Below are 21,820 nucleotides of genomic sequence, written 5' to 3'. Positions count from 1 at the left end.
TTTTCTATGATATTATTTCGTATGATATTATGTTTTATTTATTCTCAAATTATATTTACTATTATTTTTGTCAAACTTTCAATTTATAATTATTATTTTGATAAAATTTATACTATTATTTTGATAACGAAATTAAATACGGTTTAATTTGAAAGAGAAATATTTATAATATTATTATTTTGATAAAAGTTAAATTATTATTTTAATAATGATTTTAAATGCGTTTGAATTTGGGAGAAAAATATTATGATATTAATAATGCAATTGAATATTATCGAGATATGTTTATTGGGAAAATTTATGGTTATAAAATAAAATGTATAATGTATGTTTTACTATATGTTTGTGTGCTCGCGACTAATTATTAAAATATATTAAATCACGTAAAGTGTAACACGAGGGAAATGAAGCTCTTATATTTGTTGTGATCCAAGTATAAGGGTGATGAACAGGTTGCTCTGTTTGGTTAGTATAGCTGTCGACGGGTTATTATTTCTGCTACTTGATACGATGTTTGGTCTTCTTGCTATTTGTTGTGATCCAAATAGAAGGGGTGTGCACACTAGGATTACCTGAGACTACTCTACTGGCCTTGATGATTTATTTGGGGTGACGACCTCTTGATAAAGTAGGTATAGGAGTAAAACCTTGGCCTACTGGCGTTCTCGTTCCCTCAAACTAATAATTGGATTCATGTGTCTTCATTATTAACTATCAAATTAATTAATTGGTTTATTTGAATTTATATTGTTTATACAAATTGATGTTTAACCAACTATATATTATTTTCTAAAATTATTTTCAATTTGATTATATTTTAAGAGTATTTCTTAACTTTTTTTCAAACTTGATTCTGTTACGGGATGGAGTTAGAATTACTTAATTTCTTGATTTTGGGAGTTCTTCCCTTGTTTTTCTTGCATTCTTATGTTGCAAGTTATTAATGACGTGGGAATCGTAGAGTGAGGATCACCTAGAAACGTAGCTTTTATTATAGTCGTATCTCAGTTTAAATCTTATTTTAAGTTGTTTAAATTTTATATAGACATAGATTGCGTTTCAGTCTTTTCTTATTGTAAGACCCTCTGTTGGATTTAAAGTTATTAAGTTATTTCTTAGTCGTTAAGCCTTACATTTATTTTCTTAGAAATAGATGTGGCGATAACACTCCCATGATAGAGTTTGGTTTATGTTTTCCTAAAAAAAAATCTTTTTAAAATTTGACCTAATTATGGGGGTGTTACAAATAAATCACGTGTTTAAGGCATGAGTTGTAACGGCTAGTAGTAAGCCAAAATCTATAAATATGCCTAGGATTTCCCTTGTAAACAGGCAGTCAAGTATTAATCAAGTAATTCAGTTTTGAAATAAATTGTGTTTAGAAGTGTTTGTGTGTGCAAAACTTCATCAAGAGGTGTGGAGCATCTCTTTTGGATTTCCCTGATTGTGGAACAATCACCGAAATTTCAAGAAATCATCCAATCCAAGGAAGTATCCTTGAATTGAGTAAGGGAATTAGACAGGTGTGGTGAGTGAAGCCAAACCTGACTAGTTCATCACAATCATATCAAGAACCAGTTTCGTGGTTGTGTTTGTGATTGACAAAGGCTGTGTAAATCAGTCTTGTGTGTAAATCATTGGGTTTCAAAGTCTTATATTGGGTTAATTCTCATCTATGCAATCTAGAGGATCTAGTATGCCTTAGATTTGCATCAAATTATTTTCACTTATTCTTATGATTTAAACTTCTTTATGATGGTTGTTCTAAGTCGTTTTGTGCTTATTTTGAAGGGTTTATACAATTTTACTCATTTCGGTTATATTTATTAATTTTGAGAGTTGATAGTTTCTTACATAATTCTAATTATCTAGATGACTATGGAGTTTAGTAGGGTGATTTTGATTTGATTGATGAAGTTTTACACAAAAGATAAGCAAAAGAGCTAAAAAGTTTTCAAAATGCAAAAATATTTAAATGAAATTTAACACAAGTTTACTCTTTCGAGCATAACTTTTGATAGGGAGATCATATTGATTCAACTAGCATGCACGCATAAGAAATTAGACATTAAGAGCTTTTCAACAGTAAATTATATGCACAATTTTGACACCCAAGCAAGAAATGATGGTTGTTTGAAGTTCGTCAGTAGACTAATGAGCAACAAGTCACCGCTTTTTAAGCGACGACTCGATGCGTATCCTTTGTAAGCTACATTAATGTTAGTTTTTCCAAAAATAAATCATATATTGTTTTATTTCATTGTGTACATCTAAAGTTGCGCAAAGATATTAAAATTAGTTTTCTTGTGTTTGACCTGTCGCTATGTGTACGCTGTACACTTGCCATAAATAAAATTTATATTAAAATGCCATTGACTTGATTAATTAAATATAAATATTACTATTTACAAGTGAAATTAATATTTGATTTGGCACTAGTGCCATGCATATTGCATATCCATGGGCCCTCCAACCATATGTTGTGCCATGCGTATGTTCGCAACCATTGTCCATTTCATTTGGTGGAGGATTGAAGGTTGGTTTTATCATTAGAAAAATTGATTTTGAAGGTACAAATTTTGAGATTGTTTTGTATAGAATGTCTCACCATAAGACGGGTTTATATAATAGCCTATTTTTTCAATTGATTACTTTAAAATTATAAGTGATCGTTTAAGGTTATAAGTAATTATTCTAAGACTATAAAAATTAATTACATTAAAATTATAAGTGATCATTTTAACGTTATAAATAAGTGATCATTTTAAGACAAAAAATATATATTGTGTCAGCCCAATAAAAATAGTCATATCGTGAGACCGTACCATTTAAAAATTAGAGACAAATTTTTGACAATTTATTTTTCTCTTTCGTTTTTTAAGTACTAACTATTGAATTTGTTTTTAAATTTTTTTTTACCAGATATGATTAAAAGTTCATCCTTGACCTTTTAATTTTTAGATTTACATTTATCCTATACTTAAAAAATTATAAAAATAACTTGTTCTTCCTTTTAATTTGCTTTTTTTTTAGCTGCATTATAATGGTTGATGAAACCAAAATTTTTTTGTTCACTTTCTCTCTCCATCATTTTGATGGACTTGCAGAATTCCAGGTGAATATATAAAATGATACGTCGTTTTTCTTTTAATTAATTTCTTTCTTCATCGAGAGATAATCACATAAATTGGAACAAATAATAATAATAATAATAATAATAATAATAATAATAATAATAATATTATTATTATTATCATTAATATTATTATTATTATTATTATTATTATTATTATTATGATGATGATGGTGTTTCATTTGATAGAAAAAGATTTTACGAAGAATTGATAGGGAGTCGAGCAATAAGCTGAGCACCTACACCTTTTTGAATACAAAAGCTTAGCCTGTGAAAAATGTATGCTCTAGTCTTGGTGATACTTGAGTTGCTTAGTCTTGGTGATACTTAAGTTGCTCATAGCGATCGATGCAATCCTTGATAGCAGGTCGAGGACTTCTTCGCCTAGCTCTCCAAAGGTGGAGAGAGCAAAAGGAATAAATTTGTAGTCGTTCTCCTCGCACTTAGTAGTGTATTTCTTTCGCATTTATTATTATTATTATTATTATTATTATTATCATCGTCGTCCTCATCATCTCTAAAATCTTAACAAATCGGATTCAAAAAGTCATTCATTTGGTTATTGATGGGAGTCAATCTGGGTTTATCCCAGATAGGCTTCTAATTGATAATGTCCTTCTTGAACTGAGTTGATTAAAGGTTATGGATGGATGAACATTACTCCGAAGTGCTTGGTTTCCGACTAAGTTCTGTAACTAAGTTATGGCTTGTGTGTGTTGGGTGTCTATCCATTCTCCATAATGGGTCCCCTATCCTATTTTAGTCTTTCTAGGCTAAGAAGGGTCTTAGACAAGGAGACCCTATGTCACCTTTCCTTCTTTGTCATTGCTATGGAACACCTTAGTCGGAGATTGAAATTCTATGAAACTGAAGATGTCGGAGCTTAGAGTATCTTTTAAGTTCCAAGCTAGTTAGATTGGGTTGAGATGTTGAGAGAGGAGGAGTTTAGTAATAAAAAAATCTACTTACAATTGCAAGTTGCTTCTCCTCGTGCTAAGTTCTGCTCTTGATGATTGCTCAATTAATGTTTTACAAACTTGAATAATAGGTTTGTGATTATTCGTTGGCTTCTTTTGGATGATTGCCCTATTAATGGAAGCTGATCATCTGTATAGACTTAAATAACAGGTATACATTAAAATTTTATACTCCTATTAATGTTTTAAATTATTAATTTTTCAGTTATAACTTTCACTTTTATTTTCATAGCATATATTTTCTAAGTATGAAAATTAGAAATTCCAATAAACAAAAGGTAGAAAATTAGAAATTCAAAATTTGACAAATTAATGACATTTGATCCATATTTCACCAATAAAAATAAATACTATAATAATTTACGGAGAACTAAAATGGCTTTTCTACTATAATCACTTTTCTCTTTTGGTAGATACTTTTTTCTTGGTAAAAACTATGGTCCACATATCAATATTTAATTTTATGTTAGAGATGAAAATTAAGAGAAAGTGAGTTGGATGATGAAGGACCATCTAAAATAAGTACAAAAGATTGATTGATTGATTAATTAATTTTAGTGTTAGTTGAGATTTTGAAGAGTAGGAAAAAGAGATGAAGATGATGATGATGATGATAATGATATAAGCACTAAGCAGCACTGCAACTTCCCTATCGGAAAAGTATTGCATACTTATCATGTAGAGAGCGCCTCATTAATTGACATGCACCACTCATACCCCTGCCCAGATTCAAACTAAGGTTCCTCTAAAAAAAAAAATAAAAAATGCCTGATATGTTCTTCAATTGAGATAATATATATGGTTGAAAATGGCGGAAATTAAAGATTGACTTGCCAAATGTGTGGATCATTCTTACTAAATGGTGTAAAATTTTGCAATAACACTAATACATGCTTCTAAGTTTTAACAGTTATTTATTTATAGTAATTGTAATTTGTAAGTTGCAATTGTTAAGGCTTAAGAGGGAAGTTAGATTAGTTAATAAACGTAAGGCAGAAGAGTAATTGAGTCATACAATTATAACAGTAAATTAACTACCTGTAAGTTGTACTACTTACTACTTGCCTTCAATCACAATCATCTCTTTTCTATTTCTCACAATTTTATGCAAACATTTACACGTAAAATAATTAAACAACTTAATACCATTCATAAATATGGTGAATTTTTTTTATTCATAGTGGAAGATGGGTGACTCTACCACTCAATACATCCACAATTCTCATTCATAAATATTTTAATAAAATTATTATTATTTTAAGGTTAAATAAATCAAATTGAATCGAAGCGAACTAAGTAACCAAGTATGAAAATACAATAGATAACTAATAAAGTTATTGAAAATTTTGTAGAAGTTAAACTGATCGAATTTCTTCGATTTTTATTATTTTAAATAGATAACTAAGCAGCCAACAGTCTTTTTTAAACTTTATCTATGTATTTCTATCGCACTTAATTGTGTGACCGAACAACAATTCTTTTATAACATTTGCATATGGCAAATCACACAAAGTGTGTTCTATAATCTTCCCTTGTGATAGGGATTTCTTAAATTGTGACCAAAAAACTTTCTTTCATCACTTTAATTGTCCTCTATCTTAACTACTACTACTATTTAATTTACAACCACCAAATAATTAACCAATTCGACAATTGACAACGTTTCACCATCTAAATTCTAAATAAATTTTTCTCAAGTAGAATTTGAAAAAATAGATATACAATAGTATTTTTTATCTTTACAAAAATAAATAAATAAAAAATTGATTTAACCCTTAAATCAAACTATATTTACAACATCAAAAATAACAATCATTATTGATTTTTAAGTAACCAAGTATGAAAATACAATACAACTTGGATTAAAAGTAGCTTTAACTTTTCATCAACCAATTCAAATTGCAGTTAGAGCTACAACACACTTTCCCCCAAATTAAGGCTCTATAAGGTGGACCAATCCGGATCACAAATCAGGCTCAACCTATACTACTTAAAACAATCTACCTTTATTACAAATAAGGATGACAAATTGGCAAGGCAACAGGTGCGATAAACCCTCCTTATGCACCTAAAATTTTCATAATAACCACATATTGATCAAATATAGTATATGACCAAAAAAAAATTTTATATTTACGTCTATCCATTTAAATATGCATTCAACTTATTTCAATTATTATGAAAGCATATTTTTCATGAGTATGCAACATCTAATTTTATATAAATCTTGCATTTCCAACCATTATGAGAGCATATTTATCATGAATATAATTTTATATAAATCTTGCAATGTAATACGATAAAATTAAAGTTCTTAATTTGTAAATATGATTCGAACAGGTATTAGGCAAATCGAATGTGTATGGGATGAGGCAAATGCATGGGCAAAGTGGGTAGATATGAGGCAGATTAAACCTCATACCATCACCTATATATCAACTACTTACGGCAGATAAGACTTTTCGTACCAATATTCACTCAAACTCAACAAATTCATACTCATACACATCCCAACTTGGACAAATGCAATGTAAAACCTGTATAAGGCTTTATGGACATCATCTTATTCAAACATAACTAACCTTATTTTTACTAATTTTTCTATTATTTTAGTTATAAAAAAATCAATTTTTTTGTTGATACTTATGTGAACTTGAATAGACTGAACATTACTTATAAATAGGAATTACCAAATTTAATTCTTCTAGTATCTATTTTTCAAAAAAAAAAATACATTAAAGCAGTTCGTAACTAGGAATAACTTACTAAACTGTTTTAGCAATTCACCTATCACCAAGTAAGTAAATCATATTGATTAAAAAATATGCTCTCTTCGTTTCTTTTTAAATGTCTCATTTGCTTTTGGGTTATTATTCATTTATTACTCTTAATTTATATTATATTAAGACATAGTCAAATGAAATTTGTTTAATTTATCTAAAATATAAAATTTATTAATATTTATTTTTTATAATTTTTAATCATACACAATTATAACTATTAAATATTAAATTGTGCATCATCAAACGCGTAAAAAATAAATAGGTCATTTAAAATGAAACCAAAAGATTATAAACAATCGTGAAATTAGCGGGTAAAATGACGGCAAATTAAACCACATTTCGAACAATGGAATGGGGGCCAAGTTTTCCTTTTTTTTTTAATAAAAATATTTCATGTGATAGCATTAGGAAAAAAAGTAGGGACCCTTGAACTAACAAAGTGCCAACTGCCAAGAGAACATGAAAGATACTCCCTAGTCCTCCACCGGCCACCAAGATTAAAGCTTACACAAACAAAGAAGCAGCCCCAAATGTCTTCTTTCTTTTAGGTTACCAATTCATTCATCACTCACAGATAAGAAAAAAGAACTCATAAATTCATCCAAGATAATTTTGTCGCTACATGTTTTAATCATATCATACTACAATTTAGAAATCATATCGCCCCTTTTTTAAGGGAAATTTCATCTTAATTTGTATAAATTATAAAATTAAAAAGCAAATTCCATAATTTGACTTAAGAGTTATGACATTATAAATTCTGTCTTAATAATTCTATCCATATTTATACTACTTCTATACTACACTACAACAACAGTTTTATGTACTCCAGCGAAAAGAGAAAAATAAAATTCAAACAAAAAAAGTGAAAGAAAAAAAATAAACGTTTGCTAAGGTAAGAAAGCATTATGATTATGAACATTACTGTTATTATGATTATTATTGTTACTATAAGTGACTTGACCAGTCGGAGCTCCGGAGGATGAGTCCGGCAAACCGCCACCACATTTATGGCACCTAACAGCGAGGATCTGACGGCAAGAAGGACAAGAGGAGTGAGATCCAAGCCACGTGTCAATACACAACACGTGAAAACCATGGCCGCACTGCGGTAAAACTCTGATCTCTTCGCCGGCGGTAAAATCCGACAAACAAATCGCACAGTCATCAGAGAGTTTTCCGGCGTGTTGATCGACGGAATAGGCGACTTTAGGAAGCGCTTTCAAAACCTTCTTTTTTAAGCCTTTATTCGCCGGAGCACTACCAGCACCTGAAAATCTCCGGAGCCACGCGCATTTTGCGACAGCAACGAGGCCGAGAACGCAGATTAAAGCACAGAGAAGAGCTGCGAGGATAACGACGAAGTCGAAATCTTTGGCTTCTCTATCTTCAGGCGCCAGTGATGACGATGCTGAAGATGAAGCTGTAGTGTTTATGCTTCTGAGAAATCTCATGATTGATTGAGTTCTTCTAGAGGGATCGAAAAGAAGAGATAGAGAGAGAGAGAAAGTTAGGGAGGTTTGGATTAGGAGAGACACAAGTCAAAGGAAGGAGTAATAAAGAAAGGAATGTGGATCAAGAGGGTGGGATGAGTATAAATAATAGCGAGGTCTCAAAGTATACATTTTTCTTCTTTCCAAATATATATATATATATATATATATATATATATATATATATATATATATATATATATATATATATATATATATATATATATATATATATATATATATATATATATATATATATATATACATATTTTTCTAATATTTAAAATTTAAATATATTATTAGGTGGAGTTCGATCATTGAATCTTGGTTAGTTGGTGTATTCACTTTGTTTATCTAGTCAGTAGCATTGACTTTTATTGTTAAATAAGTTATATTTTCTCTGTTTTATTGAATTATCTATTTGGCAATGATGTTTTTCCTCATAATATATTACTATTACTATTAAGGTTTATTTTAATGAGTTAGAAAGAGTATATTCAAGCTCATAAAAAACTAATTTGTTAGTAGAAGCCCATAGAAATGTTTTTTCAATTTAGTTTAAAAGCAGTTTTTCCATGTGATTCAATTACCAACTAATTTTCAAGCATGATAACCAATCAACAAGTCAAAATAAAATGTCAACCAACAAATTGACTACAAATTCAGTTATGAAACAAGTTTTATTACTTACTTAAAGGAAATGTTATGAATTTGGTTCTCACTTTTCCATGTCTCCATTTCTCAATTATTCCTATAATTAAAAAAATTATTAATAGAGTTAAATATTTGAAATAAAGAAAATATTAAATTATGAAGTATGCTGAAAAAAATATGAGGGTATAAAGTAGAGTGTATTAAATTCATTTGATAGTTTTTTTAAAAAAAAAAAAGAAAAAGAAAAGTTTTGGATTAGATGGGTAATTAATGGAATGATTAAAATATGATAAAGGAAAGAAAAAGTGAAAAGTTGTAATTATATAGGGGTGAAAAGGATAAGATGCTCCTAATTATGTAAAGAAATATAAAAGTGAAATACTTTTGTGTGTTTGTGTTATGATGATTTTGGGGATTTTGGGTTTTTAGGGGCGGCTAAATTAAGAGAAAGCAGAATACCAGTGTGCAGTGTATAGTAAAAAAAGATGGTATATGCATAGCACACTGATTTTGATTTCGTGTACAAGTGTTAATGTGTAATGTAATGTATTTTTTAGGCACCTTATTGCTTTATTCGGGTGTGCTACTTTTTTAATCAATGCTTTGGCACCAATATAACACCAATCTATAAGATTTGAGCATTTACATTATACTCTTTATCTCTAAGTTTCAATCAAAAGTTCATGTGGATAAATAAGATTTTAACTTTAAAATATATTTTACACAAAGGCACATAATTTTTATAGGCTATCCGCTATCAACATGAGAATGTACCAGCTTTAATCAAAATTGAATGGTTGAAGATGAATGTGGTTAGTTACTTAGTGTTCTAACAACTTCATTTATTCCTTTAAATCATCATATATATTTTCTCAAAACATATATTAAGATACTTTAAACCGCAATATATTATACTCCCTCCGAACCAATTTAGATGTTCCATTTGCTTGGGCACGGTTATTAAGGATGGTGTGAGGTCCATTAAAAAGGGTAAGTATTAAAGGGTATAATCTTCGGTCTCAAATAAAATTAGAATGTATGAATAAGATTAAAAGAAAATAATGGGTATATTTCAAAAAATAAATAAGATACAATATAAAGAAATAACTCAAAATAAAAAAAATCATACTAAATAAAAGACGAAAGAAGAAAAAATCATTTAATATGTACTGCTCTGTCCTCTTTGAATTGCATCAAAGAGGAATTGGTGTATTTTTAAGAAAGTGGTAATAAATGAAGAGAGAGAATGACTTGTGTGGATGAAATTAAAAGAGAATTAAAATGTATGGATGATATTAAAAGAAAGTGGTAGGCCATTGTCAAAAAATAAAAATGATACAAATAAATAGGGCAGACCAAAATAAAAAATGATGCAAATTTAAAATGAAACGGAGGAAGTATGACTTTGTTGCTCAATAATAAGAGAAAAATATCTTGGGATATTTTATGAATGTCATGATAAGGTAAAAGAAATGATAATCACAACTTGGATAAATTGAGGAGGACAAAGGTCAATGTTGAAGTCAACCACAATTCCATCCTTGATGGATCTCCTCAGTTCTCAGTCATTAGTCATCAGTTCTTACTTTCAGTTATTGTTTATTTTTGGTTTTTATTAATGAAACACCCAACTCCACTCCCATAAAGTTTTTTCTTAAATCTTAGTCTAACCCTTTTTTCAAGGACTTATTTTTTACATTGCTTTTCTAAAATAAAAGTAAAAGAATAAAATTACACAATTAACTTGGATCAGAATTCTTATAGCATTACAGTAAGCTATGGACTACAAATCAAGTACTAACCCAAGCCAGCTTGATTTGACCTAACTCAAAATTTGGTATCCACTATTTCTACGTATGCTACACCTAAATTCAGTCTAAATTTGGTTTCAAAGCCACTTGAATCAATATTAGATCGAAAACTTATTTAAGCCACCTTCATGGCAATTATTTACTATTGTTTTTATAGGGTAAATTGAGAAAAGGAAAAGACTAGATAAGATTCGATCTTACGATTTTGCATGAAAAAGACTATACTTGCTTCAACCAAGACAAAACTCAATTCTCAACAATTACCTACTAGTGTTGTAGGCTCATATCTTGAAATGAAAGGCTTAATAATTCTCTATAATGAAGAACAAGGTGAAAAAAGCAATAGAAAAACAAAACATACACTAAGGAACAACAAAAACAATACAAATAACACAAAAATGATTAATGAGATATCTAATTGGATATCTCCTCCTCAAACAAGAATGTATTTCATTCATTAATCAAAATTATAGTATTTCATTCATTAATCAAAATTATATTAATGAAACTAACCCTCACAAGTCTTGAGAATAGCCTCTCAAGCACAAAGATCTCACCTTTAATGTCGATCACATACACTCACTAGTACAAAGCACACAAAGTTTTCCAAACCTCTTTTTTCTTGTATTAGCCTCCACACCTCATCCTCAATGCTACTTTAGTCCCTTATATAGGCCTCTAAATCAGTGGAATAAACCCTAGAACAAATAGAGAACTTGCCCCCAAGTATCAACCAAAACAGAAAAGTCAGATTTGGCCCTGCACCGTGTTGCTCGAATGAGCACTATATGTGTTTGAACGAGCACCATGCCTTCAACATTTATTGACTTCTTCTGTTGGATGCCAGGTTCAAGGCACCTTTCAACCCATCTTTGTCTCGTTCAAGGCATGAACCAAGACCCCCTTGTGCACCTTCTTGTCTTCTTCAAGGCACCTCTTGTCTTGTTCAAGGCTTTCTATATACACTTCTTTGATTACCTCATGAAGTGATCCAAACCTCAATCCCTCTTACTTCCTTGCACACCCAACTTCATCTTCCAATGTGCAAGCCACATAATAGATTATGAAATAATAAAAATCATCTCCTACACAAGGAGAATTGCCACACGCACTAACATGTCTAATATGATGACCTCCCACTTATCCAAGGTTTGGGAGGTCAATTCGATGGTACATGAAAATGCAACTTTACTAATAATAATAATTATCCAAAATAGGGGTACACACGTTTAGTCTGGTCTGACACTAAAATCATACTAAACCAAAAATTTTGGTGTGGAAAATTTCCAGACCGACCGTTTTAATCACCGGACCTAACCAAAACCGCTCTACAACTGTCTGGTCTGGTCTACGATTTTTTTTTTATATTTTTTCCAAATTAATATATGCGTTTATACAAATATTTCGCACCTACAATCACCAAATATAATGATTTATAATTAGTTAATTGCATTAACATTATTCAAATATATATTACTATATAATAATGATCACATCTTGAAATATCTAGGTAGCAACATATTTTTTTAAAAAAAATTTATGATTTTTGGTCATAGTATAGTTTGCAAAATAAAAAACTGAAACCAGACCGTAAACCGTAATTTTTTTTTGGAAAAAACCTGATCAGACTATTTAAACCGTAAACCAGATTAAATATTAAAATTATGGTTTTGTCCGATTTGGTTTGGAATTTAGACCAAACTTTGTTCGGCCCCAATCCAAAATTAGGGATGCAAATACATTGATGAGAAATTCGCCTTCAATTGCTTAAATTTCATATAATGAGTGAATAGAATCCTGTTTCAAGATAATTTGCAAAGATGATCGTTGTTGATTTCACCTAAAATTACACGACTCATTTAAACATTAAATACTACTAACAAATGATAAATAAGCCCTCACTTCCTTTTAGAATTTAATAGAGGAACTTTGCACAAAGATTAACCATTAATAATATCATACACTTTTTGCTATAAGTATAAGTGATGTGTTTTTTGTTACTCCATTTCACAACATAAAAAAAAACTAAGGCAAATGGTAAGAAAGGGCGGCAGAACAAATATAAGGTAGGTTTTGCAGACAATAAACTCAACAATAAAACAGCACGATAATAACAATAACAATAATAATTATAATTATTATAATTAAAAAAAAAAGAGAAGACATTAATCACCATGATTATTATTGATTTAAACTGTATCAGATTGTCATAATTGCACCAAAAAGTTGTCAACAGACCTAAAAAAACTAAAAAAACATTTCTTGTAAATTGTAATACTAGTAGTGGTTTAGTAGATATGTAGAAAAACATCATCAAGCTTCATCCAACTCCAACAACCATGTGTTTGTACCGTAAGCACCACGTGAGCTTTTTGCTCATAAGTCATACCCTTATCCTGTATCTGCATGCTGCTTTCCAAAAACAAAAGAATCCCAAAAAGTTCAAATTGTTGCAACCAAATTCTTCCTTTACTACTTCACTATGCTTAGTTGTAAACATCTTATCCTATGAACTTCCAATTCTTACCCAACAAGCAAATCTTCTCAATAAAGGAACTCTTAGCAACTTCTATTAGCTAGGCTGCTTGTCTGCCCTAAATCAACTCCTCTGCTGACCAAAACCTCATAATTCGGTACTTCTTTATATATTCATATCTGCTATTAAAGGTTAACAACCAATTCCTTTGCCTATGTGCTTCTAGTAACTACAATTCGACAAACTACAGGCTGTCAAAACTGATTATCAGACTAACACTATGTTTAAATAGGAGAAAATACAAGAAAAGAAAGGGAAGGCAAAATGAGGGATTGCTTTTTCTTCGTCTGGATACCAATAGGCAATAGAAGAAGACAGAGAAATGAAAGCAAGAGAATTGAAAAGAAAAGCTCATTCACATTTTAAACAAAACAAATCCTTCAACATTGGAAAGATTTGAAAAGCCCCTCTCCTTCAAAAATGTTATTCAAAATATAGTGTAAAAAATCTCCCCCCTTCAATCTCTAAATATCTGTCTGAAAATAACAGATGCCCATAGCGTGGACGGTGGACCCCACCAATTAGGACACAAAAGCATGAATACCAAAATGGGTCATTTTCCGGTTAGATTTTGAGTATAGCTGTAAAGCACACCCTTTTGTAACAGTATGGGAGTGAAAGATTCAATAGTGGGCACTTGCTGCTCCAGTTTGTGAAACACTAGTACTAAAAGGCCCACATTTCCTCGCTACAGGTTAACTACGGGCACTAAACTTTAGTGTCAAGAAAGATTCTATGCAGGTGCCTAATTCAAATACAAGGACACCCTGACAGCACAAAAAAAGGGATTGGTGATGAGACCATTACATTCACATGGGCAGCATTTCATTAATTGAGTTAGAAAAGCAGGATTATCAAAAGGAATTAAATGCAAATATCATTGAATATGGTCAGCAAAATGGCTGTCTTTCAGAAGAACAAATGACAATGCGCATCTCAGAAGTCCATATGACATATCTTGATCTAACCTCCAAAAAATGTTATATCGATGACCTATCATCTCACAAATCATATCTTATGTTCCACCTGCCCTTGGAATCAGCATTAATGGTCCAGTTATTTTCTCTGAACTGCATGTACGGAATCTGTGAAGATCCCAGGGCAAAAGTAGCCAATGGATACAAGAAAAATGTTAGTTATACAAAATTAAAGTTGGTGGATGAATTACAATGACGAAATCAAATTAAACAAACAGTCAAGTGTGTGATTTCTCATAGGCAGAAGATGTTAGATTTGTCATTGGAGTACATCACAACTCTCAGAAGAAATGCAGCACAATGGTAAGAGATCAATTTAAGACAAAACCAAGTAAGAAATTCCAACCATAAGAAGGTACTCAGGAAGTTTCCATGGAGAGGAGAATCATGTATAGTTATAAAAACTCCTCAATTAAACCTTACTTGCTCAAATATGAGAATGAGCGTTGGATTCAGAATCAAATACCTATCTAGGAGTCAGATATGACATCTGGGGTGAGGGACATTGGCCAGAGTGCTGATGAATAGCATTCATAATTCCAACAATAATAGTTAGGAATTACAGAAAATTTGGGACCACAAGTCAAAGACCAGAGCTAGGTGAGTTTAGAAAGACGCTTTTTTGGGAACTCAGATTATGGGAAGTTGCATTGAGAAATTCAGTTCCAACTGTTATGTTTGGGGGTGAAAGATTGAACCCCAAAAGGGATAACCAAAGTTGAAAACAAATATTGATTTGCAAACCAATATCAAGACATGAATGGTAAAAACACTTGCGCTTTGTTCTCTTCTGATGAAAATGATGGAATTGAACTGAAGTGAAGGGAGTGTTGAGCTGAAATGAGGTGAATGATAGTGGAATGAATAGTGATGATCAAAAGTGATGAGCTGAGTAGTCTAAGTTGAATTCAACACAACTGAACTAAAATGAGATTGAATTATAGAAACATGATTAATCGTTTACGATTTACTCTTCACTGCCTTGATTTTGATTTGTATCTGTCATCAACCTAGAGTTCCTCATCCCAAAACTGTCAAATCTAACCACTATTTGCAGATGTGGGGGAAAAATCACGGTGATATTGTGAGGATATTTCCAAAAAAAAAAAACAATGTACGTATTTTGAGGAAAAATATACTCCCTCTATTTCTTCTTGTTTGTTCACCTTTCCCATTTTCCTTTACTTTCTTTCTATCCAATCACCCTAACTTTTCACCTCATTAAAACCTCATATTTCTCTTACATTTCTTTCTCTCTTTTTACTCTTGCCCCACATGACAAATACATCCTCTTTTTACCACCTTTAATAATTTTAGCCAAGTAACATGAAAATAGTACTTCATAATAAAAATATTAATATCATATCTACTTTTGGTTGTTACATTTCAATATAACCAGGAAATATAAAGTAGAGAACAGCCCCTACATTGCCTTCCCCCAATCTCAGTATGAAGCACCCCTAATTAACCGTAAAAAATGATTCATAGATCTGGTCTGTATGGGTCAAGTGACATCAACCAAGTTCTACTTTTACCACCATAGCTACCATCAAAAATTTGAGCAGCCATCAATCATGCACATCAATAGACAACAGTAAATCCTAATCGCAAAAGAATCAAGAGGTAAATAGATTGATATTTCGGTAAATTTATAACTTACAAGGTTAGTGTGTTGTAGATGAGTATTTTTGGAGATATTAAATGACAAAGTAAAACATATAATCTCAAATGCTTCACTAATAGACTGTTAAATCATCTTCGAATTTGGTCTGGTTTCAATTTGAAATTTCTTTGCATCCAAAAGCATTATTTCACCAAATTTAAAAAAAAAATTACCGTGAATAATACAATTTTTCGTTAATTTCCCTAAATAATAATAATAATTTTTATTAACCATAAATAACACCAACTTAAGGGATTTTTTTCCTAGAATAATACCAATTTTAGTTTATTAACCAATTTATAACATGTTAGGAATATTCTAGGGAAATGCCCCCTAAGTTGGTATTATTCATGGTTAATTAAAAGTTGGTATTATTGTAGGAAGATAAGCAAAAGGTTGTATTATTACTGGTAATTTTTCCATTTAAAAATTCTAACATAATCCTTGTATCCAAATACACCATAAAAGAATTTAGTAGCGTCAAAAATTCATAGGTTTGGCCATTCATATAACCAACTCGACAAGAAAGTGTGGATGAGCGAAGGTAACATTCTCAGAAGGGAGAATCACAATTTGTGCTCTTCATCTAACTGAAAGGCCTGCATACCCACATCCACTACCAACCCTAAAAAATAAAAACAGGATCAAGCCATTTTGAAGAATCTTTAAACAATTGGCAAGATAAAAAGGTCATGAGATACAAGTAATAACACAACAGCAAAATCTGTGTATTATTAAGGTCATGAGAAGTCATAGTGGACATATTGAAAAAATCCCCAAGTATGCATAACTATTAAGGCCTAACAGCTCAAGTGAAATATTCTGAAATTAAACAATCCTCACTTAGATAGCAAGTATAAGAGCAAAACATGCAAATCCAAATATCCAATGACCAAGTGGAGTAGTAGTCCAATTGGGATCAAGGAGCAGGATAAGTCAAGAAGATGAATTCCACTATTCTGCAATGCAGAAAAGTGTTGTCTAAAACCTTCTGTTGCAATTTCATTTTGTACGTTTACTGTCCGATACTGAACTACAACGGCCACAAGGAATGTCACACAGAGAAGCATACTTGATATTACATTAGCAGGAAACAGCTAACATCGATAACATTGAAGAGTTTCACAAGAAACAACTAGTTGGGAATTGAGATTTTCAATAAATGGGGAAATCCATTAATGGCGTCAGCAATCAAGCATTACATCACTTAGATGCAATATTAACAGGCTGTTGGAATTGACCTTCAGAAAGGAAAGTGGGGGGATAAAAAGAAGGATATGGAAGAGGCGGAGAGGAAAAGAGAGAACATTTTTCTTATTTGAAATAACATGCAAATAGGGAGGTGAGAGGGACTGAAAAGGTGTTCCAGCTAATTGATGCTTTATGCAGAATTTGATCACCAGAACTACTACAATCTCAGTTTTGAAGAGAGAGCACACTGGAGTGGAATAGAGAAAGCAAAAGATGGACATGAGAAAAACACAACCAGAGGAGAGAAAACAATGGTGAGCTAAGTGTCAAAGTGTCACAAGTGAGGCAATTAGAGTTTTTTTAGGGTAAGATTATCTTTCCCCCAAATTAACACTTATGTTTTCATTCTCCTTCCAAATATCTACAAAATTTAGAAGATTTATTTTTTTCGAGTTCTTCCATTTCTGTCTATGCAAACAAACTGTCGGCCAGAGAAGATAACCTCAAGATTCACAGATGTAACATCATTGGAACAGTGATGAACTTGTCTGGGTATCACAAAGGTAACCCAAACACAACAAATAATCACTAGGAGATAAATACACATCAATACAGAAAAAAAATATTTTGCTGATAATCACCAATCGCACTTCTAGTTTTCATCAGTTTCCAAAACTGAGGAAACTTTTAATACCCAATCATAAGAAGGTCTAAATCAATTTTGTATATAATCCCACCCACCATCACTCTTATAGTATCACAATAAGCTAGTTTCATATGATTTTAACCAACATATTTTCAGTTGCTCTTTACTAGAAAACAGTAAGAGTCAAAAATAAACTTATTGACAAAAGTCAAAAGACGCCAGTACCAGAACCAGCTGTTGTGAGGCACACATCAAGCTGGGTTGAAGCAAGAAAGCATAAAGGTTTAGCATAAAGATGTGAATAATAAGAAGGATTACCTTGTCAACAACGTCATAGCCAACCTTGAACCTTACATCTTGTTCCTTTTGAAAATTGTTGATGCTCCAGGTAAATTCAGCCCCTCCTTTGGACCTCCTCTACAAAAGAGTTGAGAAGCAACATAAGGAAAAGAAACATCAGATAAAATTTTGAAAAGTTTGCAAAATGCTATAATGCCATGAAGCACAAAACAGAGAAATTGATTAGCTAATAACTCGCATGACGAGATGGCAACCTGGGAGTACATTCACGAGTTAGTAGTTACATTGATGAAATTACAATTATATGCTTTAGTACCTTATGAGAAGGACAAAGTTATATGTGATTCTATCAGTAATTTTTTTCTCATATTAGCAAACTAAAAAATCATAAATCACTTTCAAACCTGTTTGAACTCTTTGTCGATATCAGATCGTCCCTTGACAACAAAGCGGATAGAGTTGTCATCATTAGATGTCACAGGGAATTCCATTTTACCACGGACAATGTAACCAAGCTTCTGAAACTTATCATATTGCACACCCAAGCCAAAACGAGATGACAATTGTGGTTGCTGTGAATTAAAATATTTAGTAAGTGAACAAAGAGGAGCAGACTAAGAAATTTACAAATTTATATAGTACAAAACTTGATATAAATTGCTACATTAAACACATTACACAATCCGAAATGTACCAAAACAGCCATCATTGACCAGAGATTGTGAAGATGAAGAGATATTCCAAAAAATGTAACTTATACATTACCCTATTCACTATAACAAATACTCGTAGTTCAGAAAAAGAAGCACATACATCGTAAATGCGCCTCAGCATGGCACAGAAGTAATTTGGGGACCCCAATTTAGTATCTAGCTCTGCACGGATCTGAAAAGAAGAAACAATCTCAACATTATGAAAACATAACCAGAAAATACAACATTAGTAACTGAATTGCTGAATGCATAGTCGAAAACGTCTCAGGAACACATACTTCCACAATCACAGAAAAAGAAGAACCCAACAATCTCCAAGGATTGGAGCAAAAAAGCTTAAAATTTCTTCTTTCACTGCACATTTGACATTAACCCCACTTATTTCATCGTGATAAACATATAATGAAATGGGATAGATTCATTTTACTCAAAGCATTCCACATGACAATCAATCAACCAACGCAAAATTCAGGTATAAACTCGAAACGTAATTAGCTATCTTGTAAAACCAAAAACGTTCACCCTGGGTTTGCAATATATTTTATTTTCAAATGAAAAACAGAACTAATTATAATACTTCTATAATACTAAACGACTAAAACTAAACTGCTAACAACTTTAGCTATTTCTCTATATATGCGTCTCTTTATCAATTTCCTCTCGCCCTACTTTCTTTTCCATCCTAATGTAAGCAACTTAGAACAAATGCGTACAAATTTCAACTTGGCGGCCTGAAATCCAGAAATTGCTCATTTCCAGAAAATAAACAGGAGTAAAACCTAAATTTAACAAGTACATCGACAAAAAAAAAACATAGAAAAATAACAACTAACCCTAACATTGATGCAAATATTAGAAAATATGATAAAATAATAAATTGAGTCATAAAACAAAAAATGATACATGAGAGAAAAAGGATTAAAACAAAACCTGGAAGAAAGTATCGGGATCAATAAGGAGATTCTGCTTGGCATGAATTTTGAGGGACTTAGCAGCGCTGCTGTATCTCAAGGAAGTCTCCATTGTTGTCTATCGACTCAAAAGAATGAAAGGGTGGAAACGTGGGAGACCAACCAAGAAATGGATATTTGAGGTTTTTGATTTTTTTTTTTTAATTATAATTTCACTCTATTTTATCTGCTGCAAATTTCTCTACATCGTATGTTGGTGTTTAGTGTTACTCCTATATGGTAACTGTTAATTTGTTGCGTGAGTTGTCTTTTGTATGCTTGACAACTAGAGATGGGTATAAATATAAATATGGGCACGAGTTAAGCCGATACAAGACACATGTGCGTAGGCATAGCTCATGGCTCAGTTCAATACCGATCATTTACAACATTTTTTGACCATACACATGTTCCCCACAACACTAGGTTGCAAGTATGACATCCATTTTTATAACTAATTTTGGAGAAAAATTGTAAAATTAATATCGCTTTGGTTCGCAACACGATAAAGATTAAAGGCTACATGCTCCACGTGATCATGTCGTTTTCATGTTTGTGCTGTGTCACAGGGCAAAGGTATTATTTGGTGAATGTAAGCACAACACAACACAATTCAATATTGTACATGGCCTACTATGACACGGCTCACCACTAAGTTGTTAAAGGTTTAAAATTTCTCAATTAATTTTTCAAAACATTTTCAAAGATAGTTTAAGGTTCATTATGGTTAATAATTTGCAAATTAATAAAACACAAAAGTATTAACTTTGATTATCAAAAAGACCATCAACAAAAAGGCTGGGAGACTATAATTCTTTTTCAATTTTGGATATTAAGGGAAATAATATCTTAATTACAATGAAAATTTGAATAAATGTGTTGCTTGAGCTCTGTTCCATTTTATATTTTTATCTATGACAAAACTTAGCTATAATGCCTGGCTCCTGCACACCGACAAGAGATGTCCCTTTCCTCTCATGTCAACCCACCATCTTCAACACTTCAACAATATTTGCACTTGAATATCTTAGACCGACACCGTGGAAAAACTTACACGTTACAAAAGGTCATGGATGGTCATTGGAAGAGCCATTGCGATCATTATTGTCATGATCTGCAGAGGGATCATGGGATGAGCTATCACCACCAAGGCCAGGGGTTGGCACAGGTGGTGGTTTCTCATCGCTCTTCTTCTTGGCATTCTTACGCCACTTTGATAGAGCCTTTGACGTTTCCTCATCGAATATTGATCTCTTCATGGTTGATCCCATCTAAAAACCCCGACAAAAAATATAACCTTGAGTTATAGGAATACAAGAATTAAGGTTTCATGTAGACGTGTGTTGAGTTGTTACGAGCATACCTGTGTCACGAGGGCATATAACGGCAGGGTGGGTGATGTAACAACACACAAATTGTGAAAGATTAAAGAAGCTGAAATTGGGGTTATGAATACAGTGTTTTTTGTATTATTTAATTATAATTACAGCCCTAATATTTATACAAAAGCTAAGAATTAATTCAGCAAATACTTAGCTTGGGAACTCAATAATTACCTAAAATAATTGGACTAAAAAAGGTAAATAAAGATCCTAAGAAATCAGTAATAATATTCCCACACTCCCCCTCAAGTTAGGTCATGGGATTCCCAATACCTAACTTGGATAACGTAGTTTCGAACACTTCTGCTGGAATGGCTTTTGTGAGAATATCTGCAAGCTGATCTTCTGATTTCACATGTGGGATATGGATTATTTTTTTCTCCAGTTTCTCCTTTATGAAGTGTCTGTCGATTTCTACATGTTTCGTTCGATCATATTCGACTGGGTTTTCTGATATGCCAATAGCTGCCTTATTATCACAAAATAATTTGCATGCTTCTGTAGGTGGAAAGTTTAGTTCACATAAGAGTTTCTTGAGCCATAGTACCTCTGTTATTCCCTTAGCAACTCCTCTGAATTCTGCTTCTGCACTCGATAGTGCGACCACTTTC

At 31.8% G+C, this 21,820-nt stretch overlaps 2 protein-coding genes and 1 long non-coding RNA gene across 6 annotated transcripts; 1 reads left to right on the top strand and 2 right to left on the bottom strand.

Moving 5' to 3' along the window:
* Positions 1 to 4,123: 4,123 nt before the first annotated feature.
* On the top strand, positions 4,124 to 6,549 carry LOC130810424 (uncharacterized). The gene is made up of 3 exons (XR_009041049.1): positions 4,124 to 4,261; positions 6,016 to 6,154; positions 6,451 to 6,549. It is a non-coding gene; the product is annotated as an uncharacterized LOC130810424 (long non-coding RNA).
* LOC130810422 (outer envelope pore protein 21B, chloroplastic) lies at positions 5,890 to 19,949 on the bottom strand. 4 transcript variants are annotated; one of them, XM_057676477.1, is made up of 5 exons: positions 19,808 to 19,949; positions 18,978 to 19,049; positions 18,569 to 18,736; positions 18,183 to 18,281; positions 5,890 to 6,178 (listed from the first exon to the last, which is right to left on the bottom strand). In XM_057676477.1, the coding sequence occupies exons 1-5, from the start codon at positions 19,898 to 19,900 to the stop codon at positions 6,101 to 6,103; spliced, it is 510 nt and encodes a 169-aa protein (XP_057532460.1). In that variant the 5' UTR covers positions 19,901 to 19,949; the 3' UTR covers positions 5,890 to 6,100. The 4 variants fall into 4 exon arrangements, with proteins under 4 accessions (XP_057532460.1, XP_057532459.1, XP_057532461.1 ...); XM_057676476.1 differs by lacking the exon at positions 5,890 to 6,178 and adding an exon at positions 13,012 to 14,472; XM_057676478.1 differs by lacking the exon at positions 5,890 to 6,178 and adding an exon at positions 13,012 to 13,260.
* LOC130810421 (RING-H2 finger protein ATL8-like) lies at positions 7,599 to 8,513 on the bottom strand. Its single transcript, XM_057676475.1, has one exon. The coding sequence runs from the start codon at positions 8,345 to 8,347 to the stop codon at positions 7,784 to 7,786; it is 564 nt and encodes a 187-aa protein (XP_057532458.1). The 5' UTR covers positions 8,348 to 8,513; the 3' UTR covers positions 7,599 to 7,783.
* Positions 19,950 to 21,820: the final 1,871 nt, after the last annotated feature.

Source organism: Amaranthus tricolor, chromosome 4, assembly GCF_026212465.1.
Source record: "Amaranthus tricolor cultivar Red isolate AtriRed21 chromosome 4, ASM2621246v1, whole genome shotgun sequence".
Lineage (NCBI taxonomy): Eukaryota > Viridiplantae > Streptophyta > Magnoliopsida > Caryophyllales > Amaranthaceae > Amaranthus > Amaranthus tricolor.
Note: the sequence above shows the minus strand (reverse complement) of the source record. Positions and strands in the feature narration are given on the sequence as shown.